The sequence below is a fragment of the Schistocerca serialis genome, chromosome 4 (genome assembly GCF_023864345.2).
Source record: "Schistocerca serialis cubense isolate TAMUIC-IGC-003099 chromosome 4, iqSchSeri2.2, whole genome shotgun sequence".
In the NCBI taxonomy this organism is placed as follows: Eukaryota; Metazoa; Arthropoda; class Insecta; order Orthoptera; family Acrididae; genus Schistocerca; species Schistocerca serialis.
In genome coordinates, this window is record NC_064641.1 from 434,855,094 (window position 1) to 434,881,991 (window position 26,898).

At 41.2% G+C, this 26,898-nt stretch overlaps 1 protein-coding gene across 1 annotated transcript in view; it reads right to left on the reverse strand.

Moving 5' to 3' along the window:
* Positions 1-26,166, reverse strand: part of LOC126474523 (cholinesterase-like) — an 88,374-nt gene extending 62,208 nt beyond the window's left edge. Inside the window, exons 1-3 of the mRNA XM_050101994.1 lie at positions 26,082-26,166; positions 24,124-24,258; positions 15,560-15,836 (exon numbers count right to left, since the gene is read on the reverse strand). Coding sequence (XP_049957951.1) covers positions 15,560-15,836; positions 24,124-24,258; positions 26,082-26,144 — 475 coding nt within the window. The 5' untranslated portion in view covers positions 26,145-26,166. The remainder of the gene's footprint in view (positions 1-15,559; positions 15,837-24,123; positions 24,259-26,081) is intronic.
* Between the last annotated feature and the right edge of the window lie 732 nt (positions 26,167-26,898).

Genomic DNA, 26,898 nt, shown 5'->3' on the forward strand with positions numbered 1-26,898 from the left:
ATTCCAGTACCAATGTTTCCAAAAATATAAAAATTTTATATATGGAAATAATGGCACACCCTACAATTATTCCTAAGTTTATCCCCAATGGGCAGGTAGAACTATGTCACCATTCCATTTTAGCAAATTTTGATTGGTACACACGTGGGAGACAAGGGGAGAGGGGTGCGGATCACACATAAGTATGAAACTTCCTGGCAGATTAAAACTGTGTGCCGGGCTGAGACTCGAACTCGGGACTTTTGCCTTTCGAGGGCAAGTGCTCTACCAAGTGAGCAACCCAAACACGACTCACACCCCGTCCTCACAGCTCTACTTCTGCCAGTACCTCGTCTCGTACCTTCCAAACTTTACAGAAGTTCTCCTGCGAACCTTGCCGATTTAGCGCTCCTGAAAGAAAGGATATTGTGGAGACATGGATTAGCCACAGCCTTGGGGATGTTTCCAGAATGAGATTTCCAATCTGCAGTGGAGTGTGCGCTGATACGAAACTTCCTGGCAGATTAAAACTGTGTGCCGGGCCGAGACTCGAACTCGGGACCTTTGTCTTTCGCGGGCAAGTGCTCTACCAACTCTTTTTTTGGGTCTTCTTCCTCCCCTTCAACCCGTCCTTTACGCTCGCCAGTTTTTGCCTTCTCGGCCCGGCTTCTCCGCCTTTGAGAGAGAATGTAACTTGATGATGTAGAAACGCGCTTCTTCTGACCGACAAACTAAGTATGCCGCTTCTGCTGCCTTTGTTTGCAACATGGCTTGAATAAAAATAAATGTAAATTCCATTGTTAAGGCATTCACGTAATTGTTATGGAAACGTAAAATTCTCTTTTTCAGAAAGGTAATGAATTAAAGTAGGCTTCTGCTGCTTGGTTTTACACATAAATAACTTAAATATGTCTTCCTGTGAAAAGAAGGAGTGAAAGAAAGAAACTAAATAAAGGGTAGATACCAGTTTCATCACTGTGTCGTATGCTTCCCTCAAAACAAAGTAATATGTACATATTGGCTTAACTGGTTTATATTTATGATCTTCTCTGATTACTTGCTGTTGGATATCCTCCTCTTGCTACGTGAAGTACAACCTTGTACCATAAAGCATTCGTCTAATATACGAAATGCTTCGGCGTTGGGTGTAGCTCTGCTGACGCTCGCTGTCTTTTGTCTTATGTAGAGCCATTTGCCTTTTACCTTGTCACACAACAATCTATGCTATTCGGTATCTGGTATATTACATAATGTACATAGCGGTGACTCGGCCAATCGAATAGAGTGCAGTTTAGAGTTCGTCGTAATTTTCCTGTTTACAGCATAGTACCAGGTCGACATAACATACGTTGGCAGGTTCCGGCAGTGAATATTTTGCCATATTGTTCCCTAGTTATAAAACGGATACTTTTGTTCTACGTCGATTCTGGGTTTGTCTTTCATCAAGTTATTGTAAAGTTCTTTCACTTTCATGATGTCTTTTTCAGGGATCCTTGCCTGTATGTAGCTGTATTGCGCTAAAAAGTATTTCAAGGGGTATAGTCCGTTGGGTATGTGTTGGACATTTATAGGTACACTGATATCAGCAGGAGCTATTTCATTTAACAAATGTGCAGCAAGGGTGCCACGTGGTTCCTTCCATTGTTTGTGTGTGGTTGAAAGGTATAAGGCTTGCGCTTTTTTGCTGATATCGGTGAGATTTAACCCACCGCATTTCGTAGGGAGCATCAGAATGTCATATTTGACTTTGAAAATATGACCGCGGCTGACAAAATGTCCTAGTGCAGATGCGATACTTTTCGACAAAGGCGCAGGTGGTGGCAGAACTTGTGCTACGTAATTAACTTTGGATGTGATATATACATTTGCCACTATTACTTTCTGAACTTCATCGAGTTTCCTAATACTATGTGCTGTTTAAAAGCGTAATTGGCCTCAGAGCGCTTACAGTTTTCGTGTTGGTGGTTTTTGGCACTAACACTACGAGTCCCTCACGAAATTCTTTCGGGATGTCATTTTCAGGGTTTAGTAGTTCGTTGTAGATGAGAGTTAACTTGGCTTTTACGAGGTCACTAAATTTGCGATAAAATTCTGCCGGAATTCCGTCTGCCCCTGGAGCCTTATTTTTCATGCTTCCATATATAGCTTCTTCGACATCATCTTCAGTCACTTCCGAGATGAGAGTTTGTGCTTCCGCGTGGCATACTTTGCCCTGGAGGTTGATCATTAACTCGTCTTGAAGCTGTTCGTCAACTGGTTGACTAGACATTAAGGATTCAAAATACTGTACGATTGCCTCTTTAATCTCTCTTTGCTTCGTCAGTTTCCTTCCATCATCAGTTGTTATTTCAGAGAATATCTTGCGAGACGGCCTTTTGCTTTCACGAATGACCTGATAAATGGAAGTGGCCTCGTGCTGTGCTATGTTCTGGGAATGCGAGAGTATTTGGTAGCCTTCCAGCTGTTTACGCCGAAGAGCCAAAATTTTTGCTTTAATTTTGTTAATTCTTTCGTAGTTGTCCACAACTGTTGCATCGGACTTGTACAAATCCCTTAGACACTGAAAGTAGAATTCTATAGTTGATTTGTACCAAAAGTTTTTGTCTTTTGAGTAATTTATGAAAAACCTCCGTATTTTAGGGTTGGCATGTTTCAGCGACCAGTCAGTGCCAGAGTTGTACGAGCTAAATTTGCTTTCACACTCTCTCCATAACTTGTAAAATGCCTCCTGACAAGCTTGGTCTTCCAGATGTGACACGTTGAGCTTCCATGTGACTCTACCTCGGTAGGTCCCTTGTTTCGTCAGATTGATTTGCATATGTACGCAGCATGATCCGAGAAAACGGTAGGCCATATTTCTGACTGCAAAATGTGATGTTTCAAATTATGAGTTACATATATCCTGTCTAGACGGCTCGCCGAGTGACTTGTGGTGTGGATGAAGCCAGGGGTGGCACCGTGCATATGCTCCCATGAGTCTATTAGTCTTAGGTCATTAACTATACGTTCTAGTTCACTACACTTGTTGAAATTGGGAGTTTGGTCTTTGGCATTCAAAACTCAGTTAAAATCTCCTCCCAGGATAAGGTGTTCATATAGAGTTCCAAGTAGTGAGACAATTTCTTCTTTAAAGAACTCCGCTCTGCGGTGCCTGTTGCTGGATCCTGAAGGGGCATATACGTTAATGACTCGTATTTTGTTTATTGTGGCCGCTATTCCTTTACTGTTTGGTAGTTTTAACACATCTTGGAGTACTATGCCCTACTTTGCGAGCAGAGCTGTGCCCATTTCCATTCCATGCCCTGGGTTTATAATGGCGTTGAAGCCAGGTACGTTACCGAGCTCAATGTCTGTTACTTCTTCTAAAAGGATAATGTCACTGTCAGAAGCATATATAAAATCTTTTAAGTTCTGTAATTTAAAGGAACTATGAATCTTATTAAGGTTTACTGTACCGATCTTGTACTCTTGTATGTCAGACATTGTTCGTTCTACTTGATCAAACTTTAAACAACGTTCTTCCGTTTTGTCTCGCAATCGTCAGCTTTAAAACTCATTTTAATAATATTCACCGGTAGCAAATGTTTCAGTGGTGTGTCCTTGGTCTTTAGAAAGTTCGTTCACGGAGACGTCTTCTTTGAAGAAATCAGCCACCTTTGGGGATGGAGTACAATCTGTTTTAGTTTCTGAAACTTCTGTCATTTCTTCATCCGCATTGTTACGATCGCTTTCGTCTGCCCAGTTGGATGACGTTGTCGTCGTGGGTTGGACGAGTGAATCTTCAGGAGAGTGACTCGTTTCTGGGGGGTGGGTGGATGCTTTCTTTGTTAGCTTTCCTTGGACGTCCCGTTTTTCCAGCGCAGAAGGGGAACGCTCCTCAGAAACTGGTGTCGCTTTCGTGTTGCCAGCCATCTGTTGGCTTAAGCTACTACCTATTTCCTTTGCTTTTTGTCGGAGTGTAGGAGCTGTCTCCTCTGCCCCTTTGCGCGCCAGCTGGCGTTTCTTTTTTTTTTTTTTTTTGGGAGAATTGCCTCTCGACGGACTTTTCTCAGTATCCAAGTTAGTTTCGCTTTCCTGCAAGGTGTGTCGGTCTTCAACTTCCGGCGGATCTGCTGCCTTAACAGTTGCAGGTGCCTCTTTCGGTGGAACTTCAACTGTTTTCGTAGGTTGGTGGGACTCTTGTAGGTCGTCAGCTATGACGGCACTGACATCCATCGGAATTTCAGTGTCTGGAGAATTTGCATTTGCACATAATTCAGGGGCTGAGGAAGCAGTCGGCCGTTCGCGTGCCACGGCGACGTAAGTTCCAGGCAGTGTTGTCATCGCCGGTGGCCTGGCCTTCAAAGAGACAAACTGAATCCTTTTGCGCCGATAGCTACTTACTGTAACTTCGTATTTTAATTTTGTTTGGCGATTCATGCAATAGCAATGCTCAACCGATATATACAAACAGCAACTGACTGTAGAGCGACAATACAACAGCAGCAATTTTGCATTAGCTAGTGACTCCTTCGCGCTGGTGGCTACCTACTGCATCTTCGCACTTTAATTTTGCTTTGGCGATTAATCCAATTGCAACGCCCTGCCGACATACGCAAACAGCCCCTGGCTATAGAACGACAACGCAACAGCAGCAGTTTTGCGTTAGCCAGTTGATATTACAGCCTCTATTCAGCCCTCACTGTTCACGCACAGATCGCTCAGGAGGCTCAGTGAATTCATAACAGTTCAAGGACTCGTTATTTTACATACAAAGATTAACACCATCATCAATAAAACGCACAAATCCGCCAAACCGAAACGTGACATATTTTAACTACAGGATTAGTTGCACAAATATTATTGTAACACTATATTTGTATCTATACTTACATGTGTCTTGTGTGTATGTGTGTGAACTTAATTTGTAGGGGCAGAAATGAGGGAAAGCCACATACAAGAACAGCAAGACAGTTTGCTCAGATTTAATGTATTTTACCAAATGGTAGCGAGTGTAGAGGTAGTATTTCTAGTGTTGTTCATCAGTCATTCCTTCATATCTGTGTTAATGAAAGAGCAGTATTCAGTCGATAGAGCAGTGTATTTGTGTTATTTAGAGACGAAGTCTGTCCAAGTGTAAATTATAAATGTTTTAAGACTTTGTAATGTGGTAAATGACTGCCATGTAGTTGCTGGCCTCACACAGGATTGTTCGTAAGCTCTCTGGGGTTTCATAAAATGATTGAGTGAAAAGTACAAGACTTACTAAGAATGGCCACATATTAGCGGACAGCGCATATCTCCAAGCCTTTAATTCAGATTACAGAGTCTCAAGATGGACATACTTGTGTCATGGTAACCATTAATATGTGGATGCAATGTACATCTCACATGTGAGTCAGAGTTCTATCATTTCGGTGTTTTGTTCTAATTGCTGTTACAGTAATGTACTGAAGACTCTGTTGCTGTAGGCCATGAAGCTATAATGACAGTGGCTCGTATGAAAAATCTTCATTGGGTCGCCTAAATGCAATCACGAACAACACGAAGCAGATGATTTGTCTAAGTGTTCTGACATGTCTACCCTTTAGTGGTGTGCTATACTACACAGCGCCTATTACACTTCTAAACTAGATGTCCCATTTTTTAGTATGTCTTGTAATCTTCTGAAATTCCGGAGTCGTTTATGAATATGTATAACCATGGTACTGGATGTAACGTCACTGTTGCTTAGTCAATCGCGATATATCGCAGTATGTTCGTTCCATCTCCACTATCCCCGCATTATGCTATGTTCGTCCCATCTCCACTCTCCCCGCATTATCCTTCTGAAGGACAGGGTCCACGCTGTACTAAGTAGCAGACTCCATTTTTAGGGAGAGTCTCATTAGAGATTTTTATGTCTTATAATCTATACTATTTTGTATACCAGAAATCATCCCTCATGGTGATACAGGAGTCGTTGGACATAAGCTCATGTCCATTTTGCAAACGACGTTCAGCTCCCGCCTTTCCTCTGAAAAAAGTAGTGGCACTTACCTTTCTTATTCAATATGGCGTCGTTCTGTCGTGCACACACTATACCCGCAGTACAAGTGTTCACCCTCACTCACACAGTGTTTTGTAAATGGCAGCGTCGCTGAGGCATATCAAGTAGTAAAGGCAACAGCAATCAATCACAAATATTTTTTACTGTCTATCGGTTTGCTATGAGATCATCTTCAGAGCAGCAAATGTAAGTTAAAACTTTTGACACGAGTAGATGAGTCGGTACTTATATGTAAGTGGTCTCACTTTTTTAACGTATATTTATTGCCCTGAAGATGGCCACACAGTGTCCAAAATCTGGATATGCAATAAACAATACATGCGATTTACCTCTATACTCTTTAGTACTTGAAATAAAAACAGTCGCTGGGCACAAATGTTTCACCATGCCGTCAGATCTGAGGCATATGTTATGCGTTAGAGGATTTCTCTGGAATGCCTTAGGTGAGGGCTAGAGTACTTGGTACTATGTCTCTTAAGGAGACAGTTATTGTTCCATATAATGACAAAACCGGAAGCATTTTAGTCGCCTCGTGAGCAGTACTCCGCTTCCGGATACATCCAAACACAGCTCGCGATGTTGTTGGTCATTACAGTCATTTTCACTGAAATATCTTTGCAGCTGGCGGTGGGAAGCTTACGGCGTCCGCTGGAAGAATAAAGGTTCTTATAAACGTATCCTTATTGGCCTGGTGGCGGTGAATAAATGCGTGCGAATACAGTGAGTGGGTTTCCTATACCCACTGTAACTCGTTTTCGCGGACGATGAGGTCATGGAAGGCAAAAGAACCGTCTGTTTCCGCCCCTACTGTCAACTTCCGGTTATTAATGCTACCGAGGTAAGACATCAAATCTGTCGTTGATGAAGCTATGAAAACGACTTGTCTTTGCTGAAGTAGCTCCCTAGACAATATCTAAAGGTTCTTCATGAACGGGTTAACTATGGTTGCAGCTTGCTGCATCTCATCGCAACACGGTCCACCTCGTACAAAATACTCTTTACCACTTAAAACATAAAACATCAGAGTGTGTCTAAATAGATATTCCTCTATCAAAGAAGTGGATGAGCATCTTTGCAGCTAAGAATAAGCACACCATCTCGAATACGAAGACGGAGATACTTCATGCATCAAAACTGGCCGAATGCTTCTTGTTATAAGCGCACTAGCTCACTTTCGAAGTTCGTAAACGTGAAAGATCTGTTGCCTATTTACGTATGTCAGAGATCCAGTGGTGCTAACCATATAACGTAGGAGTGTCTCCTTTTTGTGAAATGGACACCTGTGAGAGGGAATTCTTCACAATACCTGTTTGCAGCGAAAGCCGCTTTAGTAGCTGCGATATCTTCGTCATTATTTTTTAGTTCTCGTCACGCATCAATTTTCGGTAGGTGTAAACGGATCTTCACGTAACAGCGAGTATCTCACCTTTGACGAGGCTGTTAGGAGGGAGCAGAAGCTCGGGTTGAGTAAATATAGGGATGGAAGTCAGCTGCGTTCTTTCATAGGAACCTTCTCGACATTTGTTTGAGGCGGTTTAGAAAAATAATGGAAGCACTCAGTGTTGATGGCTTGACGCATATTTGGACGGCCGCCCACACAAATCTAAGTCCACAGTGCTGACGACTGTGTTCTACAACTACCGGCAAGCCGCAGCGCGTATTACGAATCGAAACTTGAAGAAATGATTTATCCACTAACATGTGTCTTTTTCAGTATGTCTAGTAGTTTTCGCCCTGTCATCTTCCCAAGTGCTGGAGGTCTTATGAATAACTCTGTATAGCTCTTGTACTGGTTGTGACTTCAACTGATGTTTGGACTTACAATTAAGCTTCACTTATTTAATGATCGGCTTCGCGAGGCTAACAAAACCTGCCCTCATCTGTCTGCATTTACCGACATCCAGAAACCATCTCCTAGTCAAGGACACCACTACATCAAATACGTACTTATTATCAGTTTCGTTATCTGTCACAAGTGCTGACAATAACTATAGAACTGACGCAAACGGATCCTCCCTTTATCCCGCTGTAATGGTATCTGTGACTTGAAGATCGTTGGCAGTTTTCGACAAATACACATTAAAACATCTTTTGGTGATTTCGTGATGCTGTCCTGTAACGACAATGAAACAGTGTAACACTGGCTACAGAAGTTTCATGTGTTTGATGGAAAATGCCATTTTTTTGGGTAATATTTGTATCTACGGTTTGAAGAATGCAAGAATTTTGAAATTTGGAACAAAGTCGAATAGAAAAATCGATAATCGCATCTCAAGTATTTTCAACTGGGAACCCCTCAGCCTTACAACCAGCGGGGTGTGACTATAGTGAAATAAACGGACCTCTACAAGCATAAAAGACTAGATATCAAAAATACCTCATGCGCATTATCGAAAAAAAGAAAATATATTACAGTTACATATTTTGCCATCTGGCAGTGTTGTCTAAGGAGTAAGTTAAAAATGTTGTCCATTCCTTGTTTTCTCTAAAATTTTAGTATGTTTACCTCAGTCAAGGGGCAGATGCCTTCAATACATTTCATCAGTATAGGCGGCCCTAGACTATCGATTAAAATAGTCACTTACTATTTGCTCACGCATTGTCAAAATATGTCGAGAAGTTCAGAAGTTCGGAGGACGCACTCTCCCTTCACATAGAAAACTGCTCCTGTATGGAGAAGAATCAGCAATAAACAACGGGACGAGTGTGCAGAAGGCAATGAGAAACACTGCACTAAAGACACATAATGTCAGTACAAAGAAAATATGTTCTGTAACTGAAAGAAGTATCTTGAAGTTCTCTCACATTAAACCCGATTTGGACGTCTGGGAGGAGACTACCATGGGAGAGGTGAGCATAAGATGAAAATGGGAAAAACTAAATAAGAATAACTTTCTACTAGTCAGAGTGAGGAATGTCAAAAGTATGAATGAGGTAGGTAGAAACAAAATAGGAAAATGTAAATATAATGGCTCAAACTAGATAGAAAAGTGGTCAGTGAAGTGTAAGGAAGATAAAAATGGTTGATCAGATGAATGTAGAGTATCTAAAGCACCAGAAAATACACTATGCCACATAATTAAAGGGTCACTTTTCGAAACCCCGTAACTGACTCCGACAGCAACACAGAAGTTTGAAACTTGACTCCAATGTGCCTAAAACCTTCCTCTGTAGTAGTACAACAACGCGGCACCATACGACGTCACTCTCGAGCACGGCTACACGGATACACTCCAAAGTCGTCGATACATGAGAGAAACAAGGTCGGAGCTTAGAAGTTCATGTGAGGTTTAAGGCTGATTAGTAATGTCACAGTAACACCAAATTTCACCACAATTCTGCCCAATGCCACCATGGACGTTTCAAACGTTGGGAAGGTCGTCATACCTTTCATACACATAATTACACTCCTCTCGTAAAGCCTCTACGATGGAGGTCAGAACCGCTAAGCCAAGCGTTGAAAGCACTCTATTTTCTACGGGTGGCCGAGGAAAAGATTTCAGACATGCCACCGCTTAGTATTTATACTAAAATGCCTCGGTGGCAAAAAAGAGCGTCAACGAAACCAACCTTTCCTTTGGGTCGTTGATTCCCACACATTTCGCGGTCACAAACGACAGTTTAGAGTGCTTTGAGCAACACGACGACTTTCTCGACAGCCTTCGACACTGCTGACAGCCCCTGGACGATTCGACCCTGAAAGCCTACTGCACGTGACTGCACCCTTCTGGAGTGTGGTGAGACCGCAATTGTTGCTCTGGTGTGCAGGGCGAAACACCAGGGGCGCTTCAAACCATTAGACCAAATCTGAATGAGAGCCTAAGCAGAGAAACATACCGTAGATAGTTTTCGTCTACAATGGCTCACGTGCAAATGTTTAATTATAACCCCCCTCTATTTAAATGGAAACATACCTACGTTTTATATCGTATTCTTCAACAAATGATTACATTGTAGTGAGAAAAGTGGAATGATTTCGTGTAATAATTCATTGTGTGAACCTTGGAGGGTCTTTAACCACCCCCTCCCCCTCCTCCTTCAACACAGACGTTTGAACAGAGTGAGACAGTGACATACGTTTTGTATGGAGCCGTCTTCACATTGTTAGAAGATGCTGAGTACATAGTGTGATATGACTAATTTTTAACCGACATTAATGTGTTTCCAGAGTTGGAATATTTTGTGTTCGGAGCTGGGCTGAGGTAGAAGTGAGGACACCAGGCATGTAGTAGAGATTTTTTGTGGTTCTCTATTCATTCAGATAATCTTTCCCGCGAATATTTAATGTTTGTGGATCCACTACTAAACGCTGAATACAATTCTGTAGCTAAACCTGCATATTTCCTGTGCAGCGTTGCTTTTGCTTCAGTTTTTATTTCTGAGATTCCGTAAATTACTGGGGAGAGATTTCGAGTGTTGTCATATTTAATATTAGCATGGGGCTTTTTAGAGAATTTTGGGATATTCATTCGAGGAATTTTTTGCTCATCAACTAGTTGTAAGTTTACCGATTTGGTGAGCTGCTCTGAGGTAGTTGTTCATTCATTGGAACTTTTGTTATTAATTTTATAACGCACGAGGCTACAGTAAGTCAAAGAGTGAAGCAGCAGATTGGGTAAAATTGAGAACTCTGCGGTAGAAATGTAGTCTGATTTTAATGTTGTTCTGTCCACTGTTCCCCTACATGATAAATTTGTACCTTCTTGGGATTCAGTCAACATGTCAGTTAGTTAGACGATAATAATTGAGTTAACAGTGCTATTTTTGTGACTCAAGAAGTTAGTGGTGTGATTATGAATGAACTAGCAGTTATTTCTGGTGAAGTCTGTCCATATGAGTCCTCCAGCAGTTGTGTTGCCTATTTAGGAGATTCTGCAGCTTCTCTTGTGATCTTCAGTCCGAGGACAGGTTTGATGCAGCTATCCACTCTAATCTGTATAAGCCTCTTCATCTCCGAATAAATACTGCAGTCTACATCCTTCTGAATCTGCTTACGGTATTCATCTGTTGGTCTCAAAAAAATGGTTCAAATGGCTCTGAGCACTATGGGACTCAACTGCTGAGGTCATTAGTCCCCTAGAACTTAGAACTACTTAAACCTAACTAACCTAAGGACATCACAAACATCCATGCCCGAGGCAGAATTCGAACCTGCGACCGTAGCGGTCTTGCGGTTCCAGACTGCAGCGCCTTTAACCGCATCTGTTGGTCTCCCTTTACAATTTTTAGCCCAAACACTTCTCTCCAATACTAAATTGGTGATCCGTTGATGTATCAGCAAGTGTCCTGCGAATCGATCCATTCTTTTAATCAGGTTGTGCCACAAATTTCTTTTCTCTCCAATTCTTTTCAGTACCTCCTAATTAGTTACATGACCTGCGCGTCTAAACTTCAGCATTTTTCTGTGGCATTACACTTCGAATGCCTCTATTCTGTTCTTGTTGAAACTGTTTGTCGGCCATTTTTCACTTCCATACATGGCTATACACTAGACGAATAATTTCAGAAAAGACTTCCGGACGTTCAAGTCCATACTCCATGTTAACAAATGTCTCTTCTTCAGAAACGCTTTTCTTCGCATTGTCAGTCTACATTCAACGCCAGTGAGGAGGGAGTGCATGAATTTTATAACTTTTCTTCTCACCGTATGATGATGTTTTCGTAGTTTTATCCACAGTCGTTTCTTTTAACGTGCGTAAAGGCGTTTATAATCAAGAAGTTGAGCGCCCATAGGCTCTAAACATTGCTTTGGGCATCATCATTTATCATGATGTTCAAACAGCAAAATTTGTGTACTACCCTAAATGACCCGTTTATTAATCTAATTCTCTCAGCATCACCTGATTTAACTCGTCTACATTTTCATTATCCTTGTTTTGCTTTTGTTGATATTCATCTTATATCGTCCTTTCAATGGACAGTAATTTGAAAGGAGGTTATAAGATTCTGTCTCTGACAATTATAATGTCATTGGTAAACATCTAAATTTTTATTTCTTCGCCCTGAACTCGAATTCCTACTCTAAATTTTTCTTTGGTTTCCTTTACTGCTTCCTCAATGTACTGATTCAATAGTATCGGTAATAGGCTGCAACCATATCTCACTCCTTCTCAACTACGGCTTCCCTGTCATGTTCCTTGACTCTTGTGACTGCCGTCTTATCTCTGAACATCTTGCCAACAGCGTTTCGCTCCCTACATTTTACACTTGCTACCTTCAGAATTTCAATGAGAGTAAGTCAGGTCAACAGCGTCGAAAGCTTTCTCTAATTCTACAAAAGTCTATAAAAATAGCTTTGCTTTTTCTTAACCTATCTTCTAAGGTATGTTCCAAGGTCAGCATAGCTTCGCGATTTCATACATTCCTCCGGAATCCAAACTGATCCGCCTCGAAGTTGGCTTCTATCAAATTTTCCTTTCTTCTGTAAAGAATTCGTGTTACTAGTTTGCAATCATGACTTATTATACTGATAGTTTTGTAATACTCACTCCTGTAAGCTCCTCCTTTTTTTGGAATCGGAATTACTGAATTCTTCTTTAATTCAGAAGACATTGCTTCTTCGATGTACGGATTTAACAGTAGGGGCGAAAGACTACGTCCCTGTCTTACAACCTTTTTAATTCGATCTTTTCGTTCTTGGTTATCCATTCTTATTATTCCCTTTTGGTTCTTGTGCATATTGTATATTACCCGTCTCTCCCTATAGCTTACCGCTTTCTCAGAATTTCGAACATCTTGCACTATTTTACGTTGTCGAACGCTTTTTCCAGGTCGACAAATCATATGAACGTGTCTTGATTTTTCTTTATTCTTGCTTCCATTATCAACCACAACGTTAGAATTGCCTCTTTGGTGCCTATACCTTTCCGAAAGCCAAACTTATCGTCATCTGGCAAGTCCTCAATTTTCATTTCCATTTCCTCTGTATACTATTCTTGTCAGCAACCTGGATGCATGAACTGTTAAGCTGATTGTACGATAATTCTCGGACTCGTCGGCTCTCTCAGTCCTCCGAATGGTGTGAATGATATTTTTCCGAAAGTCAGATGGTATATCTCCAGACTCATACATTCTACACACCAGCGTGAATTGTCGTTTTGTTCACACTTTCCCCAATAATTTTAGAAGCTCTAATGGAATGTTATCTATCCTTTCTGCCTTATTTGATCTTAAGCTCTCCAAAGCTCTTTTAAATTCCGATACTAATACTGGATCCCCTATGTCCTCTAAATCGACTCCTGTTTCTTCTTCTATCACATCAGATAAATGTTCCCCCTCATAGAGGCTTTCAATGAATTCTTTCCACCTATCCGCTCTCTCCTCTGCCTTTGACAGTGGAATTACCGTTACAATCTTAATGTTAGCACCCTTGTCTTTAATGTCACCGAAGGCTGTTTCGATTTTACTGTATACTGAGTCTACCCTTCCGACAATCATTTTCTTTTCGATTTCTTCTCATTTTTCATGCAGCCATTTCGTCTTAGCTTCCCTGCGCTTCTTATTTATTTCATTCCTCAGCAAGTAGTATTTCTTTATTGTGAGTTTCCGGGAACATTTTTGTACTTCCTCCTTTCATCGATCAACTGATGTATTTCTTCTGTTACCCATTGTTTCTTCAAAATTACTTTCTTTGAACGTATGTTTTTCTTCCCAAATTCTGTGATTGCAATTTTTAGAGATGTCCATTCCTCTTCAACTGTTCTGCATACTGAGCTATTCCCTTTTGTTCTATCTACAGCCTTAGAGAGCTTCAAGCGTATCTCAATATGGGAGCATGTTGATCCTGACTAATGTCTTAAACTTCAGCCTACTGTTCATCACTAGTATCTTGTGATCTCAGTCTATATCTGCTCCTTGGTACGCCTTAAAATCTAATATTTGATTTCGGTATCTCTGTCTGACCATGAAGTTATCTAACAGAAATCTTCCTGTATTACCTGACGTTTTCCAAGTATACCTCCTCTTCTTATGAGTCTTGAATAGAGTACTCGCTATTACTATCTAACATGTATTACAGAACTCAAGTAGTGTTTCTCCTCTCTCATTCATTGTTCTAAGCCCACATTCTCCTGAAAACTTTTGTTCTACTCCTTCCCCTACAATTGCATTCCAGTCCCCAGCGACTACAAGATCTTCATCTTCCATTATGTATTGTGTTACCCTTTAAATATCCTCATACTTTCTCTATCTCTTCATCTTCTGCTTGAGACTTCGGCATATATACCTGAACTATCGTGAAGCTATAGAAATACGCAAACATGGCAACAGCTTCAACGAGAAAGAATAAAACCTCTAGGCGAACGGATCTAGTGTTCCCGTGGTGTAGCGAACGACCGCTGCAGGCGGTAAGAGGAGAACGGTACCGAAAATGACCACGGAAATACTCTTAGACGTTGGCGCGCTAGGTATGTATAATCTGCGGCCGCTAGCTCGACTCCAGTCCATCATTAGCGATTCAGGGTGAAGCTTTGACAATGCCAGCCACTCTTGCTGGCAAAATATCAGGAAAATCATCATACAAACGTCGGCCGAAGTACCCGAAACACAAGCCAAGAGGCAGTTTGTCAACAAGTGGCCACGAAGGCCGAAACGGTTTTCAGCTAGAGTACTACTAGAACAGCTAATTATCTAAAAGCAGCAGCTAAATAACCATCCTTGTTAACTGCTTTCCGAAACTCTTCTCTACATTATGAAAGTTCCCTCTCTGAGCTTGATCTACCTTCCTATTTCTGCTGCTGTTGATATTATCCTATATTCTTGTCACTGGAAACCTCTATCTTTCTAGCAACTCATTTCAATGGTCCCCAGTGCAACTAGTTTGAATTTTTTATTTCCCTTTACAGATTTTCGAAGTTTTACCTACGAAGTTCAGACTCCTTACACTCCGTGCTTCGAATCGTGGAGTGTATTTGTTCGTTGGTCTCTTAATCTTGTTTCCTTTGGCAGTCCCATCCAGATATCCAAGTGGTGATTTAATCCTTAATCTTTTGTCAAGGGCGAGATCAATAAAATTGGAAATTTGTGGTAAGGTCATATGGGACCAAACTGCTGAGGTCATCTTTCCCTAAGCCTAAACCCTACTTAATGTAACTTAAACTAACTTACGCTATGGACAACACACACATCCATGCCCGAGGAAGGATTCGAACCTCCAACGGGGGGAGCCGCACGGACCGTGACAAGGCGCCGTAGACTGCTCGGCTACCCCGCGCGGCAAAGTCGAGATCATCGTGACACTTTTTCAGCTGGAGGGGACATTTCTTGTGGATCCTTATTTTGTGGTTCATTGCCATGATTTCCATTACCTTCCTAACGCTATTGGTATCTGCCTATTCTGCAGAATTTAGGGCAGTTTCTCGCTGTAGGGGTAATAAATCTGAAAATCTGTATGCTTCTACAACCTCCTTGAGCAGATCGTTGACAGAATGGCTGTGGTTACTGAAACTGAAAGTCTTTGATCGGTACTGCTGATATCTAACTCGGGACTCAGGACTATTTGACCGTTAATCAAAGCCTCTACACGTAGATAGGACTATCGAAAGCAATACTTACCAAGGGGTCCCAGGCGGTAGTTAAAAGCGACGAATATAACGCCATAGGAGACGAGAAAGTCTGGGCTGAACTGGTCTCCAGAGCCACTGCCGACTCTGTACCCTCCGCCGTAAATCCAGAACATGACGGGCAGTTGGGCGCCCTCCTCCGGCACACCCGGCACGTACACGTTCAGGTAGAGGCAGTCCTCGGAGCCCCCGCCGCGTTCTTGGATGCAGTCACTGCCGTACTCGGTGGCGTTGAGTATTCCTTCCCAGTTTGCTGCCGGTTGCGGAGCCTGTAATGAATTTGTCGGAGTAATTTCAAATTCCATAGAGTGAAATACCCTCAGACTTCTAGAAAAAATGTAATAATTCCAGTTACAAAGAAAGCAATAAGTGACGGCTTTGAAAGTTATCGAACTATCAGTTTAGTAAGTGATGGTTGCAAAATATTAACACGAATTCTTTACAGAAGATTGGGAAGACCGTTGGAAGCCAACCTTGGGGAAGATTAGTTTGGATTTCGAAGAAATATAGTAACATGCGAGGCAGTATTGATCCTACGACCCATTGTATTGAGCAAGCAGTAAAGGAAACGAAAGAAATATTTGGAATAGGTATTAAAGTGCAAGGAGAAAAAATGAAAATTTTGATGTTTGACGAAGACATTGTGATTCTTTGAGAGACAACAAAACACTTGGAAGAGCAGTTGAAAGGAATGGAGAGTACCTTGATGGGGAAATATCAGATGAACATTAATAGAGTAAAACAATGATGATAGAATGTAGGCGTATGTGATGCTGAGAGCATTAGATTAGGAAACGAGACAAAGCAGTAGATATTGCTATTTGCTATTTGAGCCACAAAATAACTGATGATGGGCGAAGTAGATAGGATATAAAGACTTCCAATGGCAAGAAAATCGTTTCTGAAGAAGTTCCTTAACATAGAATACAGAGTCAAGTGTTAGATGTCTTTTCTGAAGGTATTTGTCTCGAGTGTAGCCACTTGTGGAAGTGAAACATGGACAGAAAACTGTTTGAACAAGAAGAGGATAGAAGCTTTTGAAATGCGATGCTACAGAGGAACGCTGGAGGTTATATAGTCGAATCACGTAATTAATGTGGAGGTACTGGATAGAATTGGGGAGACAAGAAATTTGTGGTAAAACTTGACTAAAATAAGGGATCAGTTGATAGGACACATTCTGAGACATCAAGGGATCACCAATTTAGTATTGCAGGGAAGTGTGGACTGTAAAAATTGTAGAGGGAGACCAAGAGATGAATACAGTGAGCAGATTCAGAGGAATGTAGATTGTAGTAGTTATTACGAGATGAACAGGCTTGCACAGGCTATAATAGGATGGAGAGTTGTGACAAACCAGTTTTTGGACTGAAGACGACGACGACAACCACAACAGCAACAACAACAGAGCATCATAAAGGCGTTAACGAAACGTGTCAGGGAAGTGGAACTATAATAGTTACGCAGGGACCTTAGAAGTAAGTTACAATGTCATCCCACGCTTAAAGTTACTGAGCAACAAGAGTGACGCGTTTCCAGACGTGGATATCAGCCTCTTAGTTTCTAGCAGACGCGGTTCTGCTGCGGTACGGATAACGTGTGCAGCACAGTGTGCGAGTTGCGTGACGCGGCAACTGTAAACGTACTCCAAAGTTGGAGTTAGTTGCTCAGAAGGATTCTAGTGTGCAAAACATCTAAATTTCATCCAGATTCAGAAATAATGCCAACAACTTGAACAAGCTCGCACACAAGTCGATGACGCTGACCGGGGAGGAAGGCCATCAAAAACGCCCATAGACGACTGTGTCCAGGCTATCGAGGAACTGATTCTCAACAACGACACAGGAAAGAGATTTCCCAACGATAAGCATGTACAAGCAGAGGTTCTCGAATGGCTCCTTTAGAAATGGGCGGATATCTATAATCCAGGAAGTAAACGACAGGTAGAATGTTTCGACGATTTTAAAGGGGCTTGGTGACTATGCTGAAAAATAGTGTCATGAATACGTGTCACTTTGAAGATTAGTGCAGTATTCGTCAACAGTTACTTGGCACACCATAAAAACGTGTTACTTAGTTTTAAATGTCAGCTTGTACTTAATCGTCACTGTTGTTTCGCTACATTTGTTATTTTCATTAAATGGTAATTTGCTGTCGTTGGTAGGGGTATCAAAACCATTCTCCTTTTTATAGTCGTACTACGCCTGGTGGCTGGAATGGAATTTGACTTATGTGTAGCACTCCTTTTTTCCTCCCCTCATTTCCATCCTGATGCGTGTGAGTGGATGAGAGTGAGTTTAGGGTAAATATAGCGGATCAGGTCTGGCCAGAGAGAATGGCGGTAGAGTACAGTTTGTACCAACTTAACCTTCTGAGCAAATTCAACAATTCAACAGCTATCATCAAAGATAAATGGTGTTAGCAGAGAAGAGGGGGTGTCCGATTGGTCTCTGCCGAGGAGGACTAACACCCTCTATTGAATTCGAATAGAGAGCCATTGCCCTCTACTTCCGCCCTCTTGGGCAGACATCGGCTGGCTGGCGGGCAGACGGGCTGCCTGGCGAACTGTGCAGACGTAGCTGTATGCGGCTCCGCACATTGTGGTAAAAAGGAAGTATTAGAACGTATTGTTTGTTCGTGCAGAAAGCAAGAAATGTTCCTTTCAGGATCAGTTTAGTCAGAGAAACTGTAAATGATGTTTTAATTATTATTTTTGTGGATTAGATGGCAAAATACGGGCATTTAGCTGCAAGTTAGTGTGTAGTGTGAACCGTCAGTTCACTCTCTTACTTCATTTGCTGGGTGTTTTCTCAGTGTTTCCTTGGCTGTAAAATTTCATTTTGCTGCTGGATCGGTGCACTTTTGGTTCATTACTTTAACAGTACCAGGTTTTTTATCGTATACATTTCTTGGCCACGTATTGGCGTTATTTGCCGCGAACTTGCTAACTGTGCTGAAATCTCAGTGTAGTGTGTTTCCGATTCTGCTCTAAAATTAACTGAGTAAATATGATTGCAAATACACCATGTTAGTAGGGAAATTTATCGAATTTTGGATGGTTCTTTTGTGACTTGTGTTCGACAACATGTTCCAGCTATTTGTCTCGTCCTAACGTAACTTGGCTTAGATTGCGTTTGCAAATAATTGATTCCAGTAGAAGTTAATCCAGTTCAGTACCTTTGAGGCAACAATCATTTGTGCATAAATTTTATTTAATTTGTGCCGTTTTCTTTGTGAGTTGTATCCGACCACATTGGTACGCCAGTGGCCACATGTTAGACCTGTGTAGTTTCTGTTTCCACGAGATGTTTGCCCACTGTAAAGTTAATTAATACAGTCTGTGTGAGAATTATATTAATTTTTATCGTGTTCCTTTGTGAATGATATCCGACCACGTTGTCATGATATCATTGGTACGTTAACGTAGATTCCATTTTGTCACAATCTACTTGCTTTGCAAGCTTAAGAAGTGAAATGTGGTACACCGACACCAATTTCGGGGGACATTTTTTCGCACTTAGGGTGTTTTCCTTGTGATTGGTGTCCACCCATGTCTATATGTTACGTATTATGTGCCAGATCAAGGTCTCCTAGTGACCGAATTTAAAAATTTAGTATTCGCCCGAGCCTATTTGAGTGTTATTTACTGTCACTGACACGTATCGTACAGGAAGTTTTGACCAAACGTTCCCGCCTTTAGCGTCCACCCCGTATTTAATGTTGACCACGCAACCATCGTTAATCCTCTTGTATGCACTCGAAACTCAAGTTATTTCCAAGCTTAAGTTTTTTTTTTTTTTTTTTTTTTTTTTTTTTTTTTTTTTTTTTTTTTTTTTTTTTTTACGATCTGGCCTCCTCCTTGTGTTTGTGTGCCTGTATCAAGTTTGGGGCGACGTTCATAGATTTCACTGTGTATTTTCATTTTGATATTAAACGGATTTGATATTAAGCGGATTATACAGAAGAAACTTCACCAGTGGCACGTTGTTCCAATTCTAACACTCTTGTCGTATTGATAACATCTGTTCCCGTCATATCACCGAAGTTAAGTGCTGATGGGCTTGACTAGCACTTGAATGGGTGGCGTCTAGGTCTCACGAGCGCTGTTGGCAAATAGGGTGCACTCATCCCTTGTGAAGCCAGTTGTGGAGCTGCTTGATTCAGAAGTGGCGGCTATGGCCACGAAAATTGACAATGGCCGGAAAAGCAGGTGCTAACCACAGGCAACTCCATATCCGCATGCAGTGATGCCCATCGGCTGAGGATGACATGGCGGTCGGTCTGTTCCGTTCGACCTTCCGAGGCCTGTTCCGATAGAAAGAGAGAGATAGATGTTGCTCCAGTAGTTGTTTCATGAAAGACTGTGATCAGCTAAAGAGTTAGGTAACAAGTGTTTATCGGTCTTATGTAGCCGAGTGGACATCGTAGCTTTGCTGATGTTGCTCATTACATTACGTAGCTTTTGGTACACGCTCCGTATTGCACTAATAGCACACGCGTGGATGTGAAGTGGCAGGCTTATGTGTTGGTGAGTGCCATTTTCACATTCCACACCTCGCCCATCGACAGAGCACGTGTGACTGTTAGCCATAGTCCTACAGAGATCAAAATTCAAAATTAAAGGTCGTTGAAGGCATTACAGCACTATGTGAGCTTGAATATCGAGGCAAAGTGTCACTTTCGTGTTTTCGTGCGATATTATAAATTACACGTGAATCTCAGCAAAGGTAAACCTTTTTCATTGCTACTCCCCCTCATATAAACTCAAACAAAATTATTCAGTCCCATAATCACTATTCTCGCCATTGGTAATGGCAGAGTTTGCTGATTAGGGAATCGAAGTTGTTATCCTATAGAAAAGCAATCTATGGCAATAACAAAGTGTAACAAGCTCCTGTGCTTTACGTACTGTCCCACAGTAAATCGCTATTCTACTTTTATCCGTTGCGTTAATCACCATAATAATTTAGAGAAGGGTTTACATTGACCCATACACTAAATAGATTCTCAGGACTATTCACTGAAATAACTGAAGTTCAGTTCTAAATCACGGTATATACTGCGCAGTAAGACAAGATGCACATTTGTCAGTAAGCAAGCACTCACGATCTTTAAATGGAGAAAGAGGCGGTAATTTTTCAGTACAAGCAGCAGTATACAACTAATATCATAGACAAGCTATTTTATGTGAATGTTTAAGTAGTCAGATCTTATCACTGAAAGTAAGAAACAGTTTTACAGCAGCAACAATAAGTTAAATATCGAAGGAACGTAAATCTTCGTATACTTTATTTCTGTTTAAGTTCATATGTAAGCAAAAGAACAAAAGCCTTACAGAAAGTATGTATGACTAATTAACTGTAGGCTGTATTCATAGTTTTCATCTCACGTGTACTTAATATAATTAATCTCAGTACGTCTTCCCCCCCCCCCCCTCCAAATATAATCATACTTAGCGTATTACATTACGTGTTTTCATCTTTTTCACATATTCTAGTCCTGAGTAACTGATTCTGAAGCCAAAACATCATCTAAAATTCAGCTGATATGTGCAATAAAAATTCAGAACACCCAGGGTTTACCAAAATGACATTCCCTATTGTACGTGCTTTGCTATTTTTAATACGATAACCGAACGCTACTAAGAGAAACGATATGCCTGATGCAGAGAGGGGGAGAGAGAGAGAGAGATGTTTATTGTTATCGCCATTATTGTCGTTAATATTTTTAGTTCTGTTGGATGTATACGATACAGGATCTTAGCAAAATATGCAAAACATACAAGCTCATTGTCCTTTACATTCTGATACAGCACTCTGTAACTCCCACTCGAGTTTTGGGTGTCAGCTTCTTGTATCCTTACCATTTACTAGTTTAACTTCGCATGGATTCGCATCAGAAACGAGCACATTGACCGGAATCAGTATAAAAGTTTCATTAGCACATGAAATAATTACAGTAATTTCTTTACCTTAACTCAATAGATTGCTTCATTGTCTTTTTCTTGCAGCTGTAATAACATTCTCGTAACTCAAAAGGCTTTACCACCGCAATATGTGTGCTAGACCAATAGTCACTGACTACTGTTTATCACTCTGCACCGGATGTGATCCATGTATGGGCAAGCCAACAATGAAACCACACTGAGGGTCAATGAAAGACTTCCCTCATTAGGATTGGTCACTGTGTAACTTCTAGTGTGACACCTAGCTTGTCTCGGCAAGCTGACTAGCCAGAACCTATTACCATTCTTGCAGTAACAGACAGCGAAATGGTAGCCCTTGAGGAGGACACGATCTGTCCATGTACCAGGTACCATATGGGTGGCGCATCAAAAGTGGAATGTTGCACAAGGGTGATGCTCCAAGCGAAGGAGACACCTCCAGCTGTCAGATCATATCACGAGTTGACTCTCCCGTAGAGAAATATAAACGAAGCAGAAACTACGAGACAACTCGATTCCTTATATGCATGACATATCCAGCTCACAACTACGAGTCGTCCTTACAACAGACTTCACAACGGATTTGGTTTATCTGCGATATGCGCTCCGGTTGGATTTTTTTATTGCTCTGGACACTTTACTTTCAGACTAGTACCTCAGAATGTTGTTTCTATTGTGTTGTTCCTTGCCTTCCGCAAGTTGCTCGGTACAGTTCTGCCCCGTCTCTTAATGAACAAAATTCAAACGTTTGGGACGTAGGACCAATTGTGTGATTGAAGCGCAAACTTTCTAACAAACAGAACACAGCATGTCATTCTCAATGAAGAGAAGCCTTCAGACGTATAAGTAACTACGGGCGTTCCATCAACGGAGAGTTATAAGATCACAGTACATATAAGAAACTTTTCAAGGGTGATGCTTTTGTTTAAATAGGAGTCGCAGTGCCAGAGGACTGTGGCGAAATACAAAAAGACCAAAAAAAGATTGACGCTTGGAGCATGGAGTGGCAGTTGAGCCACAAGGTGAACAAATGTATTGTGTATATATAGACATACGTAACCGTTATTGTTTGGCTACTAGATTTCAGAACAATTACAGGAAGCAGTTACTTCCCTAAAATATACAGGAGTACGCATGGAGAACGATCTGAAGCGAAACTACCACATAAAATTCACCACACATGCCACATATCAAATTGAGATTCATTGGAAGAACCCTCAGGAAACAGAAAACGTACCTCACAAAACATTCTTTTGTACAATACTTGAATACTGATCGTCAGTTTGTGATCCATACCAGATGGGATTGATAGAGGAAATAATAAGATTCAAAGAAGAGTGGTACATTTCGTTACAGGTTCATTTAGTGCGCGCGAAATGGTCGCGGAGATGTTCATCCAACTTTAGTGGCATTTACTACGGGAGACACATTTCGCATCACGCTAGTAGGGGAATACAGAGAGGATGACGCTCCTTTAATTTATTCGATTATGTCCCTCCCTCAGCCCATCTCCTATGGCTCCCAGTGTAGATGTTGCAATGTCGCACTGATGACGTCATGGGTTTTCCCTCGTCCCCTCCTCCATCAGGAGAATTAATATTGATAAAATGTTATTCACAATCTCAAATTCTTCACAAGTTTAGAAAATATTACTGACTTGCAAAATCTAAGACCCGATTTGGAATCAGTACAACAAATCCGTTAAGAGGAAACATTTTGAACATCATTTCAGTCACTGTAAACTTCGTAAATATTACATCTATTTTAATTTTCTGAGATGGCAGAAGATTCTTGGAGGGAATGACAGACTCAAACATTTTTGCTGTGACATTGTTTTAAACAGCCTAATTAATTTAACATTTAATCTCTTTAATGTTCAAAGTATTGCAAATTAACTTAGTGCTTTCTTTCCGACAGGTTAATTCTTCTATGAAGTATATATTGATACTTTTCTCTTGTGACCTCACAATCCTTAATGTGGAGCAGAGAGGTATGTGTACATATAGGTTTTTAAGCGATGACACATTCAGTTCCGAGCTGATGATGAGATGGGCGTTAAGATGTCCAATACCCAGTTTTTTGAGAAGACCTGCTAACATTAAGTTAGAAACAAGGAAAGAAACATGGTCGATGGTCGTTGTTGTGAACTGGGAAGTCAGAGAACTATGTTCACTAGTAAACCACGTACTTTGAATACATGTTTTGACTTATTACTTGACATATGCACACAACACATTTAGCACACTTAAACTCTGGGCGCAATTTCCTGGATTGGCTGCAGCCACTTTAAATAATCAGTGTTATCGATGATACCCATATTTTATTTGGGCTCAGAATTTAATTTTTATAGGCCCTGCACACAGCCTGTATCAGTATCGTGTCTCGTATAAGGAGCAAACTGCTTTGCAGCATAATCACACTTCGTATGGAAGTTAGTTGCACTATCGTAAACTGGCACATCAGATTTGTCAATTTCAGATACTTTACAAGTTTCAAAATTAATTATTTTCGTAGTTTTTTTAACGGTTCTCGTTCCACTGGGACAAACGTAGCTTAAAGACTGTGCTACGACACAAGTGTGCAGATTAACTCTCCGTCAGGTGAACACTTACCTGGAACCGAAGTTTCCCTAATGGCGGCGTAGCATACGGGATGCCCACAAAGGACGTGTAAGACACGTTGTAGACGCTCGTGGCTGTGGTTCCCCTTAACACTCCTTGCTTGACAGTCACGAGCACATCATCTCCCTGGAAGAAAAAACAAGAAAGAGCAATGTTTAACGCCTCGTCGCCTATGACGCCATGGTAGATTAGTACAAACCCGGATTAAGATTCGACCGTGGCTTTTGAAAGTAACCATCTCAGGATTTCCTTCATCGGTTTAAGAACACGGAACACTTAAATGAGCATAGTCGGGTGCAGATATGAACCGTCGTGTTCCAGAATGGGAGTCCAATCTGCTACCACTGCGCTACCTGGTTCGGCGGCTGGGAAAGAGGTGAAGATCGACAGGAGCGATGTGTTAGATGTTAGTAGATGAAATTTTTTCTCCTTGTAAACTGACCGGACAAAACTCGGAACCGCCAAAGGAATTCGACAAAAGAAATACATAAATAAATAACTGAAACCTAACATTTTCCCCAAGTCCTCAAGAGGGTTTGTTTCCGCAATTGAAGTTCACATTCCAAAATGAGTCTTGTGTGATAATCGTTTCGTGGACATATAGTAACAGGGGCAGTAAAACTAGAAAAATAACCAGCAATCCAGCAGAGACGCTATAGCGTCTACCGCTAGCAGTCAACGAGGGCCAGGGTTGTGCTGTCACTGCTGGAATACTGGACGTTCTCAGTTTCACTGTTCCTGTTAACGCACTTCGATGAAACAAATATCACACTAGACTAATCTGGGACCGCTCTATCGAATGGCCACGTAAACTTCCACTTAAAAACCATTTTGTTTGTAATGGGAAACAAATTGACGCTTTCCGACGACACTGGGTGTAGCGTGAAATACGTGACGGCTAGCATTTGTTTGGGCTGACTCCAGCTGCACGATGCAGAAACGAAATTGCAAGTATCTGCTGAAATACCTGAGAGAATGCGCCTGATGACTATTAGGGGAGAATTCCTGTACACACTACGGCGCGGACCCTACGGTTCTTGCCGCATTTGAGCCTCCGTAATAACCTACATTGTGTATCTTCAACGGTCCAGCTTCTGTTGGTCGCACTTCTTCTATCCCATAAATCCATTAATTTCAATGGAGATATTCTGTCCGCTCACCGACTGAATATCACGTCACGCACGAAAATGGCTTGGAAACGGAAGACGTAGAAATAATGAATGGTTACAGTTTTCCATACTGTTGACATTCATGACATTACAAACAGGTCATTGTATAACCTGGAGAAAGATTCTGAGGTCAAAACAGTATACGCATGTATGGCCAGGTCTCAGCGTCCATAGGGTACAATTAACGATACCTGAAATAGGTCTTTGTACAGCGTAACGCATAACCCGTAGAAACTGCTTAAAGCTAATATGACAAGTCACGAAATTGTCGAAATACATGGAATTTTTCTCAGAACTGTTGGTGTACACGTTCTTTGCAAAATGAAACTAATTTTCAGTATCCTTCTTGCTTGGAAAGTCTAAACCAGTACGGAAAAGTGCTTTAGAAAAGCTACGTAATACTGTGTAAGGATATACGCATTTCCTCTGTAACATAAATCGACTCCGGGTGACGTACGAGTAAATATCCTGCAATTAAATATCTTGTTAGTCCATACGACACTAATGCACTCTTATGATCACTTTGTAAACTGACGCCGGCCGCGGTGGCCGAGCTGTTCTAAGCGCTTCAGTCCGGAGCCGCGCGACTGCTACGGTCGCAGGTTCGAATCCTGCCTTGGGCATGGATGTGAGTGCTGTCCTTATGTTAATTAGGTTTAAGTAGTTATAAGTTCTAGGGGACTGATAACCTCAGATGTTAAGTCCCATAGTGCTCAGAGCCATTTGACTTTTCTGTAAACTGACAGGTATTTTAACTGAAACAATATATGTGGTATTCACCTTGGCGAAACATGCTATGGTGAGGAGTATTAACAATCCACACAATGAAAGTCTCAACTCCATATCTGTTAGTGATGCCGACGGATCACGGCGTTAATGGGCGAACACTGAAGTCGACTCCGGAGCGGAGGCTCTTATATGGAGGTCAGTCTGTAGCGACTATAACCAGATTAGATAAAATGTTACTCAACTGATAAGGGAGACACTTCTGAACAGAGGGACGACAGTTCGGGTACGATAACAGTGTTTTTAAAAAACTTTATTTCTTGATTGAAGTCTCAAAATAAGCACGATATAGGCACGTATTTTGACGAATAAGAATTCGCAAACTTAACTGTTTTTTCGATTCACACTTGGTTCGACTGACTGAAGAACTGTTCACCGAAGGAATTTGGAATTAGTTTGCTTCCTATTTCGCTTTAAATACAGTTGTCCTGTAACATCGTTTAAATCACGAGGAGTTCTATCCATTCTTTTGGGGTGGGGTCATGGCATTAACATTAATATCATCGTGCAGAATATCAGAAACATTATATAATTCATTCAAAGGTTTCATTGTAGACAAGAGGCTTTATTCAGTTTGGTCTGATGAGCGAAATACTTATGACATAGTGTTTTAAAAATAGTAACTGAATTTATTCCTCCCTAAAAGAGTACAGACACGATTGCAAATTGTGATGCAGCGACCATTCTGCATATTTGGTACAAGACAATAGTAATCATATCCTTCATACATAGAAAAAGAAGAATAAAATGAATGTTTCCCATACCGTTATACTGCAAAAACAATATATGTTGCATGTGTTGCCAGTGTACG